At 37.7% G+C, this 22,550-nt stretch overlaps 1 protein-coding gene across 2 annotated transcripts in view; it reads left to right on the forward strand.

Annotated features, from left to right (window-relative positions):
• The window catches only part of MRC1 (mannose receptor C-type 1), a 103,765-nt gene that overhangs the window by 15,412 nt on the left and 65,803 nt on the right, over window positions 1-22,550 (forward strand). For both annotated transcript variants that reach the window (XM_057732775.1, XM_057732777.1), the window contains 3 exons: window positions 962-1,135; window positions 5,609-5,773; window positions 14,675-14,788. In XM_057732775.1, coding sequence (XP_057588758.1) covers window positions 962-1,135; window positions 5,609-5,773; window positions 14,675-14,788 — 453 coding nt within the window. The remainder of the gene's footprint in view (window positions 1-961; window positions 1,136-5,608; window positions 5,774-14,674; window positions 14,789-22,550) is intronic.

Genomic DNA, 22,550 nt, shown 5'->3' on the forward strand with positions numbered 1-22,550 from the left:
CTACTATGTATTTGACAAATGTTATATTATCTAAATGACTTTTAAGATATCTTTAAAGAACTTTTTAAGGTCATAGAACCTATGAAGCTTAATTAGGAAAAGAGTATTCCTACCTAGGAAAAATTCTGTATATCAGCTGGTCACAAGAGAATAAATATTTCAATATAGAAGATTATTATCTCCCAAAGAAGCATCCCTACAAAGATAGACTGAACATACTGGAGAATTTAGCTACCTGAGTAGTCTGGTTGTTAGTGGAGATATGAGCTTCTCTAATCCTTTTGGCTTAAGCCAAATTGTAATCCACAATGATTCTATATTTGTTTCAACTTTCCTTTCAAGGCGAACCTAGAGCTTCACGTTTTGATCTGTTTGGACTCATTTTTTTTTAAAAAAGACAAATACTGATTATTGGTAGTATCTAATGGGTTTGAATGATTTCTTTCCATGATGTGGATTAGAGGTTTATGCAAAAGTTCCTACCTCTTCTTGTAGCCATTGTTGAGGGACTCAAGTGGAGTCTGGCTTGACAAGGGTGGTTGGAGGGCAATGGAGTTTTGACTGTGTGTTTGGGTTACACAGTTACAAGGTTATTTTTCAATCTAGAGATTCAATAATTCTCTGATTCCAACCAAGAGGAAGGATGGCTTTTTCTCTATTTGGAGAAAATGCAGAAGTCAAAGTTGTCAATAGAGCTGACTACTTTTGGCTCATGAGAGCAAAGAGGAAAATCTATTGCAAAAGACAGCAGAACAAAAGTGGTACCAGAGTTATTCTCGAGGACACATGTACCCAGCAAAAGACAGGGGTTGAGAGAGAAGGGAACCGCAAAGGAATCCCCTGTGTGGGACACGAGATGTGGTCAGAAGCATGAGGCCTGTTCTTGCAGTGACCTAATGAGAAAGTCAGCGTTTAGGAGATTCATGTCCATTCTAAGTGCAAGTCATTGTGTCTCTTCTAGCCATGTACACACTCCTGGGCAATGCCAACGGGGCAACCTGTGCGTTTCCCTTCAAGTTTGAAAACAAGTGGTACGCGGATTGCACAACTGCTGGGCGATCAGATGGATGGCTCTGGTGTGGAACCACCACAGATTATGACGCGGATAAGCTATTTGGGTATTGTCCATTGAAATGTAAGTAACTTTATCAGCAAGACAATTTTGGCACATTTAGTATGGCAACCTAGTGATAAGACCTCGTGTTTATCGAGAACGTTTTCTCCTCCAAGTGACTTATTATCTCATTATACTCCATCACAACCCGTACAAATGTCATTGTCCCCATTGTATAATGGAGGGAGTGATCTATATTGGCTAAAGACCACAGCACAGAGCTTCTGACTCTCAGCCCTGGGCTGCATCAAATGACCCCTTTATTTTCACTAACTACTTCTTCTCTTCAAATTCCACTGGTGCTGTCAGTTATTTTCTAAGACTTTAGAGCAAATTATACTGTATACAATGCAGTATATACTTTATACCAGAGGTGGGCATCCCATTTCCCAGCCCCTCAATGATTTACCTTTATTAAACTAGAGATCAAAACAGCATGGGGTTTGATGGACAGACAGACAGATGTGGGGGTCTCCTGAATTTTGTGTCAATGTAATGAAAAGAGTAATGCTACTCTTCTTAAATTAAGTTTAAGAAGAGTATCATTTAATTTAACACAGCTTCAATGGAAGTGAGTTATGTCTATGCTTGAAGGGGTTTTAAAATGAAAATGTAAGTCTTACTGCAATGATGCAAAATAAGTGGCAATGCATTATAAGGACGGGAGGGGGCCGTACAAATTCTTCGTGCCATTTCCATGCTCAAGAATCTATAAAGAAGCAGGGCAGTAAGTTTTGGGTGGGGTGGAGGAGGGCATTCGTGTTAAAGGGCAGGAATGGGGCTGAAGAAAGCAGAGAAATAAAAGTTATTTGCTTCCCTTTCCCTATCACGCCACATCCTCCTTCTGTTGCCAGCTCCTCTCTTCCTTTTCTTCCCCCTGAACTTCTTACCCCCCGACCTCTTGCAACTTCAGACTCCGTGGATCAGAGCTCCTGTTTCCTGCTGTCCTGCCAAGGGGTGGGTGCAGGGGCAGAGCCTCAGATACAGTCTGGGGTGGTTGTGAGACCATCTGCATTGCAGTAGTGTTGCTTACCCCACTAAACTTTCAGGACCACAATGCACATACCATCACAGTATTCCAAGCGCTATTGTGAAAAACAGTGCAATTTACAACCATATCTTGGTTTGTCAAGGTAAAGCCAGAGTTCCAAGAGTTGTGCTTATTTATCTCTTTTGATTTTTAATCCCTAAACATCTTACTAAAATTTAATCTGATTTCTCAGCCCCATAATTATTTTTTTAATTTTTAGCCTTGCTTTTTAAAAATTAATTAATTAATTAATTAATTAATTTTTGGCTGTTGGGTCTTCATTGCTGTGCGCGGGCTTTCTCTAGTTGTGGCGCGTGGGGGCTACCCTTCATTGCAGGGCACAGGCTTGTCGTTGTGGTGGCTTCTCTTGTTGCGGAGAACGGGCTCTAGAGCGCATGCTCAGTAGCTGTGGCTTGTGGGCTCTAGAGCGCATGCTCAGTAGCTGTGGCTTGTGGGCTCTAGAGCGCATGCTCAGTAGTTGTGGCACAGGGACTTAGTTGTTCTGCCCATGTGGGATCTTCTGGGACCAGGGCTCCAACGCGTGTCCTGTGTATTGGCAGGTGGATTCTTAACCACTGCGCCACCAGGGAAGTCCCCCCATAGATTATTGTGATTCCCCTCTGGTTACAGTCCCTCTGTTCTGGGTGAATACCCACAAAAAAAAAATCACAGTTTTCCTGCATTCATGGTGGAACCACTTTCCCATTCTTGGGTGAGGTAAATGCATTTCTCTTTTATAACAACCTTTAAAGGTTTGATTCCCATGAAAGGTTGATCCATGTCTGATCTCTGTATTAAAAGGCTTTTTGTCTGAAAACAAAATTGACTTGTTTTTCCCATAAGATAAAACAATGCTTGTTTTTCAGTGATCGAGGAAGATCTTTCTCCTGAACTTCGCAGCAATGATATTTTCTAAATCTGTTATCTTGGAGTGTCTTAGGGCTACAGATCTCATGGTCCAACTATAACATCATGGTATTGACACAGGCGTTGGTGCATGTATGGTTTAATGAATCGTTAAATGGAGGACAAATGGCCAGTCACTAATCATAAAAAAACTCACCACCTTGGCTAGACGTGTATAGTAGGGATCAACTGAATATGCTCTAGAATAAGCTTTTAGTTTCCAATTTATGTCTTCCAAAGCAAATTATATATTTTGTCTTGTTAATTGTAAAAATAAAATAATTGTAGAAATTTAAAACACTATTTGATTTCAATATGCATTACAATTTTAAAGCACATTTTGTACATTCCATGCCTTTCTTAAAGGGCTTCGCCGTTTCCCAAACTATTTCATTATCTTTGCTTTATGTTCTTTTCAAAAGAACATTTTATTTTATATTAGCCTTAAACTACCAGATTCAATACAGGAAGATGAGGTCCCAGCTATTGACCTAGTGACACTTAGTATACACTATTCATTGTCCTTTGTATTGTTTATTGTAATGTTTTCCTTCTATTTAGACATTTATTTTCAAGTATCAGGAGAACAGGAAAAGGAAAAGACCCCTTTCTCTCAATTCTCCATAGCTTGCAGTTTTAGCTTTCAGTGTCTGTTGTGCTGGTTTACTGTGGGAATTTGAACAATTTGGGGAGCTATAGAGTCAGCAGACCTATGATGCACCGAGAAATAGGTCTTAATTCCTTGATTTAAAATGCAAAATGAAGAGAAACGTTTCTTTCTTTGGTCATTTACAGCCCTTTCTTTTATTTCTGGATGAGAAAATCATCCCTGCCCCCCTTTTCTATCTCACACTTTCTACCACACCTCAAGCAAAACCTCCAAATTTCTAAAAATATTTATTTAAAATAGCTCCATCTTTAAATAAACTCCAAACCAGTCTCATCTGAGTGATCTCACTTATATGGAGAAAATTCATTTGCACATTAAACTAGTTAAGACCTTAGATTATGGTAATTTAAATTTAACATTACTAATTCAAATTTATTTTTTATATAAATATATAATGATTTTATAGTTAAAACATCTTAGAAATTTCTATGCTGTTGCCCAAATGAAATGTTGATACAGTTTTCTTCCTCTTTGGTATTTCATGGACCACAAATTTCATATCATAGTGTGTGGTAAGTATATGAAAAAAGCCACTTCCCTGTCAGATACAAAGAATCAAGAGTACATGGATATATAAAGTGTAGGCTATATGTGTATACAGAGAGTAAGCTGCATGCATATATATAGTGTAGACTATGTGTGTATATATCATGTTGGCTGTATACATATATATATAGTGTAGGCTCTACACACATGGACAACTGTCCAATTTCTTAGCAAATGGATTGCTTCTCAGAAAATTTGAGAAGTTACAAAATCTTTTCTCTCTTCCTTGTAAGTAAATGAAAGGATTATGATTTCACATGGCTTGTAAGTAGAATTTTATATTATTAAAAAGTCAAAAGAGACATTTTTGTATCATGAAGCACACAACTTCATTTGTTGATTAATTTCTCAAACATCTTATATGTAAAACGCTATCAGTAATATTTATCCATCTGTATTATTGGTCTTTCATAGAATATAGCCAAGTTTATAGAGTATATTAGGATTCATAAAAAAGCTAAGGAAAAAATTAAGTAAAAATTAAAAAAAATTTTTTTAAATTTAAATTTAGAAAATATTTACTCTGAAGGAAGAAAAACTAACGATCAGCTATTGCCAGGAGCTACGTATATTTAGGATACTCTAGAGGTAAGAAAATGAAACTGCAGAGGTTAACAATTTAACTAAGGTTGAATCTTGAGTGAGTGACAGAGCCTGGAGGCAAGTCCTGGTCAGTCTGTCTGTGAAATCTATGACCTTCTCCTCTAATGCCTGTGTCTTTGGTCTAAAAAGACCAAACTAGAATGTACAGGTGAAATATCCATTGCTGAGAGAAGACATTTATTTTCACTTCTCCCTTTATTTTCTTCTAGATTAAGGACGCTGGGCTGGGATCTCTATTTAGTCTTTGTAATTTGCTTCATTTCCCGATTCATCTGATCTCAAACGTCCTAATGGAAAAATAGAGATGTTGCCTCCCTTTCTTTCTTGAGGCACATGAAAGAGATGGGTTAATCTTTGGAAGACTGCCCATCTTCATTTGAGTAAAGAAAACCTCATAGCCACTTTACAACTAATTAAAAGAAAGAAAAACAGGAGGAGAAATATAACCCTTTCGGCAATAATGCTACCAAGATTTTTTTTTTTTGACATGGACCATTTTTAAAGTCTTTATTGAATTTGTTACAATATTGCTTCTGTTTTTGTTTTGGTTTTTTGGCTACGTGACATGTAGGATCTTAGCTCCCCGACCAGGGATGGAACCTGCCACCCCCTACATTGGAAGGCAAAGTCTTAACCACTGGGACACCAGGGAAGCCCCCCAAGATTGTTTAAAAAATATTGTTCTATGAAAGTCTTTTCCATGCATAATGCAACCAATTCTTTTTGACTTCTTTTACAGTTGAGGGCAGTGAAAGCTTATGGAAAACAGACCCATTGACCAGCATTTCCTACCAGATAAATTCCAAATCAGCTTTAACTTGGCACCAGGCGAGGAAGAGCTGCCAACAACAGAGTGCCGAGCTCTTGAGTATCACAGAGATCCATGAGCAGACGTACCTGACAGGTAATGATGTGAAAAGAAAAGGTTGTGAGATCATGATTATTTTATCTGTGTATAGTTTCACTTGAAAGCAGACAGCACGAGTAATTATAGACATCATGATGGATTCAGTCCTAACCAGGTGTTGCAGAAGGTTTGACACATGTGCTCCTTGAGAAAGACAACTGGGATGGCAAATAGGTTTTGTCTTGTGAGCCAGCTTTGTTCTGTCAGCTGTGACAGTGTCTAGAACGCTTCTGAGGCTTGATCTGGGCTCAGAGTAGAAGATGCCACTTTCAACGAGTGATGTTCTTGGACACAAGACGGACGTGGGTGCCGTACTGGTCCAGTATTCTAGCTCTAGCTTGAAGTCAGTGGTTTTCCAGTATCATTGGAGAATTTAACAGGGTAAACGGAAGAGCTACCACCGCAAACAGGGACAAGTGAAGAGCTCTCCTTTTGCCTCCTCTCTCTCAAACTCCCCAGCTGTACTGGTTTTCAGGTCTTATTGGTACTCTTTCCATAATGCTTGTCGCCAGTTCCCTGCTCTAGAATCCCCTCCCTCCAGTTCACCCTGACTCTGCTGCTAGCTTACTGTATCTCTGGTTCAATAACCACCATGTTCAAAAACCCTTAGGGGCTTCTCATTTCCTATCAAATAATTAACAACACCCCTTTGCCTGACATTCAAGGGCTGTCACCTGTCCACTGACTGCTGTTCCTGTTTGTGCATTTTGCAGTCTTTTTTTTTTTGAATTTTTGTCTGTTTATTCATTGGCTGCATTGGGTCTTTGTTGCTGTGTACAGGCTTTCTCTAGTTGCGGCCAGTGGAGGATACTCTTTGTTGTGCTGTGCAGGCTTCTCATTGGGGTGGCTTCTCTTGTTGCGGAGCATGGGCTCTAGGCACATGGACTTCAGTAGTTGCAGCACGTGGGCTCATCAGTTGTGGCTCATGGGTTCTAGAGCGCAGGCTCAGTAGTTGTAGCGCACGGGTTTAGTTGCTCTGTGACATGTGGGATCTTCCCGGACCAGGGATCAAACCTGTGCTCCCTGAATTGGCAAGCAGATTTTTAACCCCTGCACCACCAGGGAAGTCCCACATTTTGCAGTCTTGACAAAAGAAAAGTTTTGGGTTCCTCATTTACATCTCATACTTTCTCACCTCCACATCTATTCCCGTGGCATTTCTTATACCTAAAATTCCCCATATTTTATACAGTCGAAATGCAGTCTTCTCTATTTCCATCTCCGTTTCTCTTATTTGTTTACAGCTTTTACAGTGGTTACTTACATATGTCCCACTTCCCCTACAAGACTATAAATACATTCATTTTTTTATCCAGTCCTTCATTTATTCAACAAAATGGTGGTATCTGTGTGTGAGGCATTGTGCTAGCTCCTAGGAACACAACGGTGACCAAAGCCAGCCATGTCCTGTCCACATGGAGCTTAAAGTCCAATGGGGAAAACACATAAATAAGAAAACCAACAGAGGGACTTCCCTGGTGGCACAGTGGTTAAGAATCCGCCTGCCAATGCAGGGGACACGAGTTCGATTGCTGGTCCGGGAAGATCTGACATGCTGTGGAGCAACTAAGCCCATGCACCACAACTACTGAGCCTGCACTCCAGAGCCCGAGAGCCACAACTAATGAGGCTATGCACTGCAGCTGCTGAAGCCCACGTGCCTAGAGCCTGTGCTCCACAAGAGAAGCCACTGCAATGAGAAGCTGACGCACCACAACAAAGAGTAGCCCCTGCTCGCCACGACTACAGAAAGCCTGCATGCAACAATGAAGACCCAATACAGCCGATAAAATAAATAAATCAATAATAAATAAATTTATAAAAAAGAAAATAAAAGAAAACCAACAGATAAATACAAATTATAGTGAAGTACTACGAAGCAAGCACACCAAAGGCTGTGTGGAGAACGGACTTGAGGGGCAGATGGCTGAAAGTGAGGAATGTCTTGTGAATGTGTATGTCCTCCCCACCCCCAGCGAGATTCACACAGAACCTTCCAAGGAAGACATCTGACTGACAAATGAGGATGCAACACAAGAAAAACAATTATTTAGAAATTCAGCCTTGCATTTGCACCAGTGGTCAGCTTATGGCAAGAAGATGGTGGTTCTTAAGTGTGAAGTTGCGTATCAATCACCAGGAAATCGTGCTAAAGTGAAGCTGCCTGGGTGCAAACCCCGGAGACTGTAGATCAGTAGGTGTGATGTAGGGCCCAGGAATCTACATGTTATCAGATTTCCAGGTGATGCTGGGGCAATTGGATGAGGACCACATTTGGGAAAGCAGTCTGTACAGTACCTGTTGAATCAGGGATGCCTGCAGATTCCATCTGCACGCACAGCAGGCAGCAGAGCTCGGGAGTAAGGAGCATAGACTCAGGAGCCTGGCTGCCTGGGCCCCAGCTCTGTGAAGCTGGGGGACCTTGCGGGTGATACCTGAGGCCTCTATGCTGCAATGACATCATCTGTTAAGGGGGAGAGTGTGTGTGAACCGGTACAAGGGACAGAGCTGTCCCCAGCCTTGTCTCATCACCTAGCACTTGGCTTTCTCCACTTCTTTTTGGATGATACACTCCATCAACTGCAACACATTTCTCCTATAAGTTATCATTTTTTAATTGAATTTGAAGATGTTGATTGCATTCTATTTGGGGTAGAAAAAATGTAACATTTTTTTAGCACAACCTTGGGAAATACACAAAGCGCTTACTAGGTAGAAAGATTTTTCTACTTCTAGTCCGTTTCTGAGGACTAAATCATGTAATGAAATCATTCTTGAACCAAATATAACATTTAAAAATTTTCTCCTTTCGGTGTAGGCTGCAAGCCACCATTTTCTTTCGGCCATTGTTAAGGAGGTTGAAGATAGAAATGCATTATGACCTCACTGTGGGTATACATGAACTCAATGGGATTATGCCTCTACCTGCTCAGTTATTCTGTTTTGTGTACATCTTTGTATGTAGTATTGGGACAAAGTATAGAGTGATCAACATTTACAACCATGTATCAAAATAAGGAGAAAAAGAGGAAAAGAGAGACACAGATAAGACAAAATGTACGTAGATGATTAAGGAAGAGAAAGGATGAGTTGCGACAATCCTGGTGTGATTTGTGCTGGCTTGCATGGGTGAGAGAAAACTCTATCAGAGTTGAAATGGTTTCACTTGGCTTTTTTTTTTTTTGCTTTTTTTTTTTTTTTTTTTAAGGAGTCTGTGGGTTGTGGTATCTTGACTCTTCCGAGTTTCGCTTGTTTTCTGGCTTTCTGGAAGCCAAGGGACAGAGCACAGTTTACTTTTGAACTCTCTTCCCCAACTACTAGGGGAAAGGAACCACGTGGCCCAGGCATCATCTCTGCCCGGCCCTCCACTCACTTCCACATTCCTAGCTCTGCTATCAGTCTCTGGCTGCAGGAAATGCTTCCCTAATCAGCAAGGGAACAAGCCCTAAGAGATTTCGAGGCTGAGTTCACCTCAGATACGTATTTGAATCTTATCCAAGCCTCCAGAATTTCTGTCAGCAAATTTTAACTGAAATCTGGGTAGGAATGACTTCTCGAATGAGATTTGTAAGATTTCCTGCTTTTCTTTAAGTCAAAAATACCATGTATTAGGGGACAAAAAGAGTCTGATGGGGAATTTAAAAAATAAAACAGACTTTTGTTTTTCTGGAGGGAAGCTATTCATGACATTTGGGATTTATTGGCATATATTGGGGAAGACTCTAGAAAATCCTGGATTGCCATCTACTCCATCCTGGGAAACAGGCTACTAAAAATTTTTTAAAAACCACAAATAGTTATCCTTTTAAAATATTATTTCTTTTATGTGAGAATTTTGAGGAGTAAATTTCATTTTTCGAAAAGGTCACAAGCCTCTTTTTTGACTCAGATCCAATTAGCTGTTAATAAAATTTATTAAACAGCTATCCAGTGTCAGACGCTGAGCTTTATTTCTAAAGCTGACACCAACCTCATAAATGAGTATTATTGTCCCACTTTATAGATAACAGATTAGGAGGGAGAGGTTAGGAATTTTGCCTAATGCCACATGTTCAGAAAATAACTGAATTGGAACTCAGCACTTTCTTTCCATGATGCTCTGGCCTGGGTCTCACTTACAAAATAAGCAAGGCTCTGGTGGCCCCCAAAGCACTAAAGAGAACCTTTAATTTAGATGTTAGCAGCAACTAACTCCCATAAACTTATTCTAAACTTGCAATCTGATTTCACATTATCTGCTGGATTAACACCTTTTGCCCGACAGCCAAGTCTTACATCATCCATGGTCACTTCATCATCTCTTCTACTTCTACCCCCAAAAATGTTGGGACACTATCAAAACCTCAATTCCTGAAACAGATTTGTAACTACAAATGCACAGGATTAGGATTTACAGAAATTTACAGAGCTGAAATAAGATACAGGAAGTGAAATTGGCTTGTTACTCTGATTGTTTTTGCCAGTTTCCTACGGTGCTGGCTGGAGAACAGATTGGACCACCGCCTAGAAAAGAACAATGCAGTGTACTATTGGACAATAACACGTCTTCTATATAACTAAGTTCAAAAGTAGGTATGAACCGTTTCAGACAACATATGCAGAGAAGTTAAACATTAAAAAGTTTAGCATGTGGAATTGATGCTTTGTGTAATAATACTGAAAGAATTTGGTCATCTTCTTGATAAAATTGCAAGCACGTTAGAGAAAAAAATTGTGGATGTTCATCAACTTTCAGTGATATATGTAACACAAAGTTTGAAATTTGTTTGTAAATCACACATATTGCCAACCCTAATTCAACATGGAGTAATCATATAATAATGTTAATAACAGCAATAGCTTACATTGATTGGGCAGATACTATGTGTTAGGCCCTGTTTTAAGAAGCATTACTTAATTTAATTCTTCAAAACAAGCCTAGAAGTACCTAGAGTAGATGTGGAATGTCAAAAGATAGATAATTCCCGTAAAGAGAATCATCTTTTCTCATCACGCCAAACATACTAATTTAGTTAAGCAATCTCAGGCAAAATATAATTTATTTCTTCCTACAGGTCCTTTCAAAACTTCATAGTTTTGAAAACTTAGATATGCTTATTTTAAGTTTTAAAAAATGCCAGATATTTGACTTGGGGGGAATAGCTATATCCAACATATACAAGGAACTCATACACCTCAACATCAAAGAAATCCCCAAAGCCTGAGAAGAACAAAAAAACTCGAATAGACATTTTCTCAAAGAAAACATACACATGAAAAGATGCTCAGCATCATTAATCATCACAGAAATGCAAGTCACAACCACCATGAGGTACCACTTCATGCCCATTAGAGTGGCTGTCATCAAAAAGGCAACAAACAACAGGTGTTGGCAAAGATGGGGAGAAAAGGGAACCCTCCTGCGCTGCTGGTGGGACTGTGAATTGGTGCAGCCACTATGGAAACAGTATAGAGGTTTCTTAAAAAATTAAAAATAGATCTACCATGTGATCCAGCAGTTTTACTTCTGCTTATTTACCTGAAAAAAAAAAACACTAATGCAAAAAAGACATACACATTCCAACGTTCATTGCAGCATTATCTTACAATAGCCAACATATGGATACAACTTGTGTCCATTGATAGATAAATGGATAAAGAAGACGTGGTATATATATATATACATCATACACACATACAATGGAATATTACTCAGCCATAAAAAATGAAATTTTGCCATTTGTGACAACATGGATGAACCTAAAAAGTATTATACTAAGTGAAATAGGTCAGAGATAGATACATACTTCTTGATCTCACTTATATATGGAATCTAGAAAACAAAACAAAATGAAAACAGCCACATAGATACAGAGAACAAGTTGGTGGTTGCTGTAGGGAGGGCAGGTGAGGACTAGGTGAAGTAGACAAGGAGGATTAAGAGGTAAAAACTTCCAGTGATATAACAAAGTCATGAGGCTATACTATACAGCATAAGAAATATTGTCAATTATATTGTAGTAACTTTGTATGGGCACAGGTGGTTGCTAGACTTAATGTGGTGATCATTTTATAATGTATGCAAATGTCAAATCGTCATGTGGTATACCTGAAACTAACATAATATTGTATGTCGACTATATTTCAATAAGAAAAATAATTTATGAAAGAAATCAATGTTCAATAGTATTTAATAGAATAGTTTTTAACATAAAATATAGTATCAACATGACGCTGATCCCAGAATGACATTTCTAAGGTACAGACTAGTAGACAGGCATCTCCTCCTGACACCTTACACGTTATCTATTTACATGAATGAGGTGAGATGGCAGATTTTGTTGGTTTCTTTAATTTACCCTAAAGAGACATAAATAATAGTTTAGTACTCAAAAGAGTTTTAATAACTACATAAAATAATTGATAAACTAAAGGGAAACTGTCAATGAGATGAATAATTATAAAATTGATTTACTATGAATAAATTTCTATCACTTCATTACCTTTATTTTCTTTTTAATGAATGCAGTCATATTTGATGATGCTCATGGCAGAGATTTAAGACTAAAGAAATATAAAGATTTTCCCTTTGAGAATGTCATTTCCTTGATATAGCTTGTAATAAGTATTTTATCTTTTGGTAAAATTCCAAATTTGGAGAACTGAATGTGGAGTCTTCACAGGTGACCAGAGTGAGTTCTGCCATGGGCTGTTGTTTGGGGCGGAATGTCATTTATCAGAAATGTCTTTTTAGTTCATGGTTCTTTACTTAAAGGTGCTCTAACATCTAAACTTATCTGGAAAGCGTACTATGTCAATAATAGTAACTCACAGGCAAATTTAACTGAAACAGGGGTTAAATCTACTGGAAACACCAAAGTGAACCCTGGGTGCCAGTTCTGATGTACTAATCCTTTGTTTCACTCTCCACAAGTTTCTTAACCTCTCTGTCCTCAGCTTCTCCATCTGTAAAATGAAGATGTTCACCTAGATACCTCCCAAGGTATATAAAGTACCTACGTGCAAGAGCTGTGCTAACTCAGACTTTTTTTTCCCTAGAATGCTTGATAAAGATAAGTGAATCTGAATTAATTTTCACTGATTTTTTTACATGCCAGTATTTAATTTCATCCCATTTTTATTACTTTATTTAAAGAAATTATACAATAGAATTTACTTTTCAGTAAATAACTCTAGTATTGAATTCAGTTCAGCTCATTAAGCACCAGCCTACCTAGTCAATATCAACCTGGTCAGTATCCTCAGGTAGGTTCTCCCTTTGCAAGTGCCTCTCTACCAGATGCTGAATAAACTAAGGACAGCATTCAAATCACATGTTCTCCAAGAACGTGATCTGTGCTTTTATGGAATTGGGGTGCAAAAAATGTGAGATATGATTTTGGGGCATTGAGTCACTGTAATCCCCATTCACTGGAATGTGTGACATGAATGTGTGTATACATGAGGTAAAGAAAAATTGGGGAAAATTTTGGTGAATTTGGATAGCTTGGTTACATCAGAACTATGGAGTCTGGGATTTGATGTGGTAAGCACCTAGGTTTAGGGACTTCCCTGGTGGTCCAGTGGTTAAGAGTGCACTTCCAGTGCAAGGGGTGCAGGTTTGATTCCCGGTCAGGGAATTAAGATCCCACATGCCATGCGGCACAGCCAGAAAAGAACCTAGGTTTAAATTTCAACCCTGCACATGACCTCTAAACTCTTTGGGTGTCAGATTCCTAGTCTATACAATGGAGATGGCAGAACCTAATCAGTTTGTGAGGATGAAAAATGAGCAAAAATAGTGCCCTGAATATAGTAAGTGGTCATTCTCACCCCTGAAATGATTTGACTGGGGAGTAATTCCTCTAGAGAACGGTAAAGATAAAACGGTCCATTTATGATTACCCTTTATGTTTATAGACATTTATGTTGGTGTTTTATTTAAGATGAAGGATAGTTTTCTGTTTCATTAACTCTTTTAAATCAACTAAAATGAATATAGAGGGAACAGCAAATCAGTGGTTTTTTAAAAGTTACAGGCAATAACAGATTTAGAGTTGTTTAACATGGGAGGGCTGAGGTTCACGTTGTTTCTGTTTTGTTTTTTTATTGTCTCAGGCTAGCACAGACTTAGAAACATTGTCATTATGATTTATTAACTGCCTAAGTAAAGTGTTGTTCATAGTAGCACAAGCACTTAGTGTTTAGATTTTAATCATCTTAGTGAGGAAAAAAAAATGATTTTTAAAATGTCATTAAGGGATGTCCCTGGTGGTCCAGTGGCTAAGACTCCACGTTCCCGATGCGGGGGGCCCGGGTTCCATCCCTGGTCAGGGAACTACAGCCCACATGCTGCAGCTAAAGATCCCACATGTTGCAACGAGGATCCCACATGAGGCAACTAAGACCTGGCACAGCAAATAAGTAAATATTTTTTTTAAAATGTCATTAAATAAAATTCTGAAAGTAAGTTCTAAATTGTGAGATCAGGGTAAGAGTGATAGATTAAAATGTATGTTAAACTTTTTCATGATAGAAAACAGTTCCTTTTATATAAAATAAATCTTATGTTTACTCTAAAATGAAGTAGACATATTTTTGTTTGATGATAGCCATTGAGAGTCTTCTCCAAATTCGCATGATCCTGTCATAGTCATCAGGATGCTGAGGGATGAAGCCTGGTCACATCTGGATTCGACCCTTAGCAAGACTGTTCCTGTCTTATCTGTGTTCTCTCCTCAGTCTCTTTTCCTGCCAATGTACTTGCTCTAGGCTGTTAGAAGAATCAAAGGAGATGTGCTAAGCATGATTTTCATTACTTCTCTCTAATACATTTTGATTCAAGTACCTAATTCTGAATTTGACTTCACCACCTTTTCCGAATGTCAGTTTTGTTTTTGTTTTGCTTTTGTCGTATAGGGTTAACCACTACCTTGACTTCAGGACTCTGGATTGGACTGAACAGTCTGAGTTTCAACAGTGGATGGCAGTGGAGTGGGGGCAGTCCGTTCCGATATTTGAACTGGTTACCAGGTAGGGTTAAGCTCGTCTGATGAGCTCGGTGGGGTTAAGTTGGTTGAATGCATCTACATTTGTTTTAGCTGGGTACCATGGAGACCTCCATCATCTCACATGTAGATCTCAAAGAGAAGAACTGGGAGACTTCATCAAGTACAGTTTATTTCTCAGCTTGCTTAGAAACCTTCCAACTAGATTTGAATATACTAACACCATAAGGTTATTCCAGGTTTCTGGGAAAAGGACTCATCTGGAAGGATTATCAAACAAATCAATAGAGGACTCTGTTAAAATATATGTTCTCAGAGCATCCTTGATTTCCTAGGTAGTATATTAAAAATTTGATTTTATATTTATGAAACATACAATATACAAAGCTGCATAATATATTCAAAGATTTTATACATATTTATTTATATCTACACATACACTATGAATTTAAGAAATTTAAATTATTTTGGGCTGGAGAATTTCTCATTGTCTTAAACCATGAGATATCTGCAATATTTCTGTCATCGTTATAATGATCTGAAGGTCTACATTAACACCATTTTCTCCTATTTTTAATCAAATATAGTTGGATTAAAAATAATACCAGCCACAGACTGTAATATTCCATACTAGCATCATCATTCATGGGCAGTTTTGTTGACAATTTGTAGTTTAGTTGTAGAAAAACACAGGGGATGATCAAGCCTTCAACAGCTTTCCCATTTTTGGGAGGACAGAAAATACCCTGAACTAATTATTTCTGTACTGTCATAACACAGAGGTAACAGAACATAAAAGGAGACTAAATGGTAAAGATGTTTTACATATACAGCAATTATTCCGAGCAAACATGAGGACCAATGACGACAAAAAGTCTTCATCTTATTCACCAGTACCAACCATTGTTAGTCACTGCTTCAGGCACTCTCCTGAGTATGATTTTGAACTCCCCACCCACACTCCATCCTGTAGTAATCTTGATTTATTAGGAACGTGTGCAGGTAAGGATTAGTGATGTCTGCCGTAGGTGTGGGAAAGGCTGAGTCACATCTTCATGTACCAGTTCAGCTATGGAAAATACTGGTGTGGTGTTTCTTCATGGGGTCAGACTTCTTGTTTAAAGCCATCGAATGGTTTTTGCATTTGGCTTAGAAAATTAAACTCTCCATTTTCCATGTTACTGACTTATGGTATTAAAAAGAAAAAGAAAAACTTTGAAATAAACAGATGATATTCAGAATATGCTAAAACAGGAGAGGGAGTTTATAGAGGATATATGTTGCTTTAAACTGATTAGATTTGACTGTGAAATTTGACTTTCGATGTATTCCTTCAACGCATATATGGTTACGGCACTGTCGCTAGAGGCAGCTCTGCTTTCCTCTGGAATATGGAAGTAAACATTGCTGCAAGGCAATATAAGACGTGCTATTTATCAGTGAGAATTTGATTTGTCTGCCTGCTGACTCAAACTAAATTGGAGAATGCCAGTTGGCTTAGTCAGATCATTAGACAATAATAATAATTGGGAGATTAGAATTTATTCTTTGCTGCTTAATTATTGTATGTTGTTAGGCAGATCATTTTATTTATTACTCAATTTTGAAGTCATGATTAGTGTAATATTTAACTCTCGCATTCTGAAAGTTCATTGAGAAAATTCAGGGGGTTAACTTCTGTGAAAGTGAGGGATAAAATTGGAATATTAATGAGAAAGGAAATGTCCTTCCTGATTAAACCAATTCCTGAGAAGTAGGTGAAAAATTAAATCACCTTCTGAAATACTATGAGGGTTTCTTCAAATGAAAATTAGAAACCTTGTGGAACAATAGAAGTTGTTATTGTATGTATTGTTCAATCAGCATTCAATTGAGTTCTTACCAAGTAATGCATTATTATGATACATCTACATTTGAAGTGAGGATATTTTACACAAGTGACATAGAAGCGTGAATTCAAATATGTAACTATGGTAACCATTTAAAGATAAATAGTTGATATATTAAAGTAGGTATTGGTGTTCTATCAATAAATAAATGTATTACAATGATGTACCAGCTCATATATTAATTAATAATTGTTAGCTCTAAAATACATTATTGTTTCTTGAAAGTTTCTTTCTAGTACTGATACCTTATCTGTTAGTTCAGTTATACTGGAAGTTTGGTCGTATCAACACATTTAAAAAATATCTTTGGGAGTTTAGGGTGGGATGAATTGGGAGATTGGGATTGCCATATATACATTACCAATAAGAAAAAAAATATCAAATGGTACACTTTATTTTTTTTAATTTTTTTAAGCTCTTTATTGGAATATAATTGCTTTACACTCTTGTACCAGTTTTTGAGGTACAACAAAGTGAATCAGCTGTATTTAGACATATATCCCCATATCCCCTCCCTCCCACGACTCCCTCCCACCCTCCCTGTCCTGGCCCTCTAAGGCATCACCCATCATCGAGTTGATCTCCCTTTGTTATACAGCAACTTCCCACTAGCTATCTATTTTACAGTTGGTAGTATATATATGTCTATGCTACTCTCTCATTTCGTCCCAGCTTCCCCTTCGCCCACCGTCCCCCCAACCCATTGTCCTCCAGTCCATTCTCTGCATCTGCGTCCTTATTCTTGCCCTGTCACTGGGTTCATCAGTACCATTTTTTTTTTTAGATTCCGTATATATGAGTTAGCATACAGTATTTGTTTTTCTCTTTCTGGTTAGCATACAGTATTTGTTTTTCTCTTTCTGGCTTACTTCACTCTGTATGACAGACTCTAGGTCTATCCACCTCATTACATATAGCTCCATTTCATTCCTTTTTATGGCTGAGTAATATTCCATTGTATATATGTGCCACCTCTTTATCCATTCATCTGTTGATGGGCATTTAGGTTGCTTCCATATCCTGGCTACTGTAAATAGTGCTGCAATGAACATTATGGTACATGTTTCTTTTTGGATTATGGTTTTCTCTGGGTATATGCCCAGTAGTGGGATTACTGGATCATATGGTAGTTCTATTTTTAGTTTTTTAAGGAACCTCCAAACTGTTTTTCATAGTGGCTGTACCAGCTTGCATTCCCACTAACAGTGCAGGAGAGTTCCCTTTTCTCCACACCCTCTACAGCACTTATTGTTTCTAGATTTTTTGATGATGGCCATTCTGACCGGTGTGAGGTGATACCTCATTGTGGCTTTGACTTGCATTTCTCTAATGATTAGTGATGTTGAGCATCTTTTCATGTGTCTGTTGGCCATCTGCATATCTTCTTTGGAGAAATGTCTATTTAGTCTTCCGCCCACTTGTGGACTGGGTTATTTGCTTTTTTGGTATTAAGCTGCATGAGCTGCTTGCATGTTTTGGAGATTAATCCTTTGTCTGTTGCTTCATTGTCAAGTATTTTCTCACATTCTGAAGGTTGTCTTCTTGTCTTGTTTATGGTTTCTTCACTGTGCAAAAGCTTTTAAGTTTCATGAGGTCCCATTTGTTTATTCTTGATTTTATTTCCATTATTCTAGGAGGTGGGTCCAAAAGGATGTTGCTTTGATGTATGTCATAGAGTGTTCTGCCTATGTTTTCCTCTAGGAGTTTTATAGTGTCTGGCTTTACATGTAGGTCTTTAATCCATTTGGAGTTTCTTTTTGTGTATGGTGTTAGGAAGTGTTCTAATTTCATTCTTTGACATGTTGCTGTCCAATTTTCCCAGCACCACTTATTGAAGAGGCTATCTTTTTTCCATTGTATATTCATGCCTCCTTTGTCAAAGATAAGGTGCCCATATGTGTGTGGGTTTACCTCTGGGTTCTCTGTCCTGTTCCATTGATCTACCTTTCTATTTTTGTGCCAGTACCATACTGTCTTGATCACTATGGCCTTGTAGTATAGTTTGAAGTCAGGAAGCCTAATTCCACCAACTCCATCTTTCCTTCTCAAGACTGCTTTGGCTATTCAGGGTCTTTTGCGTTTCCATACAAATCGTAAGAATTCTTATTCTAGTTCTGTGAAAGATGCTGTTGGTAATTTAATAGGGATTGCATTGAATCTGTAAATTGCTTTGGCTAAGATAGTCATTTTCACAATATTGATTCTTCCAATCTAAGAACATGGTATGTCCCTCCATCTGTTTGTATCGTCTTTGATTTTTTTCATCAGAGTCTTATAGTTTTCTGCATACAGGTCTTTTGCCTCCTTAGGCAGGTTTATACCTAGGTATTTTATTTTTGTTGCAGTGGTAAATGGGAGAGTTTCCTTAATTTCTCTTTCTGCTCTTCCATTGTTAGTGTATAGGAATGCAAGAGATTTCTGTGCGTTAATTTTATATCCTGCTACTTTACTAAATTCATCAATTAGTGCTAGCAGTTTTCTGGTAGAATCTTTAGAGTTTTCTTGTATAATATCATGTCATCTGCAAAGAGTGACAATTTTACTTCTTCTTTTCCAATTTGGATTCCTTTTATTTCATTTTCTTCTCTGATTGCTGTGGCTAAAACTTCCAAAACTATGTTGAATAATAATGGTGAGAGTGGACACCCTTGTCTTGTTCCTGTTCTTAGAGGGAATGCTTTCAGTTTTTCCCCATTTAGAATGATGTTGGCTTTTGGTTTCTCATATATGGCTTTTATTATGTTAAGGTAATTTCCTTCTATGCCCATTTTCTGGAGAGTTTTTATCATAAATGGATATTGAATTTTGTCAAAAGCTTTTTCTGCATCTATTGAGATGATCATATGGTTTTTATCCTTCAGTTTGTTAATATGATGTATCACATTGATTGATTTGCATATATTGAAGAATCCTTGCATTCCAGGGATAAACCCCACTTAATCATGGTGTATGTTTTTTTTTAATGTACTGTTGGATTCTGTTAGCTAGTATTTTGTTGAGGATTTTTGCATCTATATTCATCAGTGATATTGGCCTGTAATTTTCTCTTTTTGTGACATCTTTGCCTGGTTTTGGTATCAGGGTGATGGTGGTCTCATAGAATGAGTTTGGGAGTGTTCCTTCTGCTATATTTTGGAAGAGTTTGAGAAGGATAGGTGTTAGCTCTTGTCTAAATGTTTGATAGAATTCACCTGTGAAGCCATCTGGCCCTGGGCTTTTGTTTGTTGGGAGATTTTTAATCACAGTCTCAATTTCCATACTTATGATTGGTGTGTTCATATTTTCTATTTCTTCCTGGCTCAGTCTTGGAGGATTGTACTTTTCTAAGAATTTATCCATTTCTTCTAGGTTATCCAATTTATTGGCATATAGTTGCTTGTACTAGTCTCTCATGATCTTTTGTATTTCTGTGGTGTCCGTTGTTACTTCTCTTTTTTCATTTCTAATTCTGTTGATTTGCATCTTCTCCCTTTTTTTCCTGATAAGTTTGGCTAATAGTTTACCAATTTTGTTTATCTTCTCAAAGAACCAACTTTTAGTTTTATTGATCTTTGCTATTGTTTCCTTCATTTCTTTTTCATTTATTTCTGATCTGATCTTTATGATTTCTTTCCTTCTGCTCACTTTTGGGTTTCTTTCTTCTTCCTTCTCTAATTGCTTTAGGTGTAAGGTTAGGTTGTTTATTTGATATTTTTCTTGTTTCTTGAGGTAAGACTGTATAGATATAAACTTCCCTTTTAGAACTGCTTTTGCTGCGTCCCATAGGTTTTGGGTTGTTGTGTTTTCATTGTCATTTGTTTCTAGGTATTTTTTGATTTCCTCTGTGATTTCTTCATTGATTTCTTGGTTGTTTAATAGCATATTGTTTAGTCTCCATGTGTTTGTATTTTTTACAGTTTTTTTTCAGGTAACTGATATCTAGTCTCATGGAGTTGTGGTCAGAGAAAATGCTTGATATGATTTCAATTTTTTTGAATTTACCGAGGCTTGATTTGTGACCCAAGATGTGATCTATCCTGGAGAATGTTCCATATGCACTTGAGAAGAAAGTGTATTCTGTTGTTTTTGGATGGAATGTCCTATAAATATCAATTAAGTTGAGATGGTCTAATGTGTCATTTAAAGCTTGTGTGTCTTTATTTATTTTCTGTTTGGATGATCTGTCCATTGATGTAAGTGGGGTGTTCAAGTCTCCCACTATTATTGTGTTACTGTTGATTTCCCCTTTTATGGCTGTTAGCATTTGCCTTATGTATTGAGGTGCATCTATGTTGGGTGCATAGATATTTACCATTGTGATATGTTTTTCTTGGATGGATCCCTTGATCATTATGGAGTGTCCTTCCTTGTCTCTTGTAATAGTCTTTGCTTTAAAGACAAATTTCTGATATGAGTATTGCTACTCCAGCTTTCTTTTGACTTCCATTTGCATGGAATATCTTTTTCCATCCCCTTACTTTCAGTCTGTATGTGTCCCTTGGTCTGAAGTGGGTTTCTTGTAGACAGCATATGTAAGGGTCTTGTTTTTGTATCCATTCAGCCAGTCTGTGTCTTTTGGTTGGAGCATTTAATCCATTTACATTTAAGGTGATTATTGACATGTATGTTCCAATTACCATTTTCTTAATTGTTTTGGGTTTGTTTTTGTAGGATTTTTCCTTCCCTTGTGTTTCCTACTTAGAAAGGTTCCTTTAGCACTTGTTGTAAGGCTGGTTTGGTGGTGCTGAATTCTCTTAACTTTTGCTTGTCTGTAAAGCTTTTGATTTCTCCGTTGAATCTGAATGCGATTCTTGCTGGGTAGAGTATTCTTGGCTGTAGGTTTTTCTCTTTCAGGACTTTCAGTACATCCTGCCACTCCCTTCTGGCCTGCAGAGTTTCTGCAGAAAGATCAGCTGTTATTCTTATGGGTTTTCCTTTATATGTTATTTGTTGCTTTTCTCTTGCTGCTTTTAATATTTTTTCTTTGTGTTTAATTGTCGTTAGTTTGATTAATATGTGCCTTGGTGTATTTCTCCTTGGGTTTATTCTGTATGGGACTCTGTGCGCTTCTTGGACTTGATTAATTATTTCCTTTCCCACGTTGGGGAAGTTTTCCACTGTAACCTTTTGAAATATTTTCTCAGACCCTTTCTTTTTTTCTTCTTCTTCTGGGATGCCTATGATTCAAATGTTGGTGCACTTAATGTTGTCACCAAGGTCTCTGAGACTGTCTTCCATTCTTTTTAATCTTTTTTCTTTTTCCTGCTCTGTGGCAGTTATTTCCCCCATTCTATCTTCCAGCTCACTTATTCATTCTTCTGCCTCAGTTATTCTGCTGTGTATACCATCTAGAGTATTTTTAATTTCAGTTATTTTGTTATCTATTACTGTTTGTTTGCCCTTTAGTTCTTCTGAGTCCTTATTAACTGTTTCTTATATTTTCTCTATTTTGTTATCAAGATGTCGTATCATCTTTACTATCATTATTCTGAATTCTTTTTCCAGTAGTTTTCCTATTTCCTCTTCATTTATTTGGTCTTGTGTATTTTTACCTTGTTCCTTCATCTGTGACATATTTTTTCGTCGTCTCATTTTCCCCCAACTTTGAATGGGCGGGATTGTGTTCCTGTCCCACTGGGTGTTTGGCCTGAGGTTTCAAGCACTGGAGTTTGCAGGTTGAGTATAGCTGGGTCTTGGTGTTGAGGTGAGAACTTCTGGGAGACCTCACTCTGAGGAATATTCCCTGGGAACTGGATTTCCTTGTTAGTCCAATGTTTTGGACTCAGAGCTCCCACCTCAGGAGCTCAGGCCTGACCCTGGGCTTGTGAATCAAGATCCCACAAGCTGTGTGGAGCAGGAAAATGAAAAAAAAAAAACAAAAACGGTAGGAGAACAGCAGAACAATAGCAAGATAAAAAT

This window comes from Hippopotamus amphibius, chromosome 4, assembly GCF_030028045.1.
Source record: "Hippopotamus amphibius kiboko isolate mHipAmp2 chromosome 4, mHipAmp2.hap2, whole genome shotgun sequence".
Lineage (NCBI taxonomy): Eukaryota > Metazoa > Chordata > Mammalia > Artiodactyla > Hippopotamidae > Hippopotamus > Hippopotamus amphibius.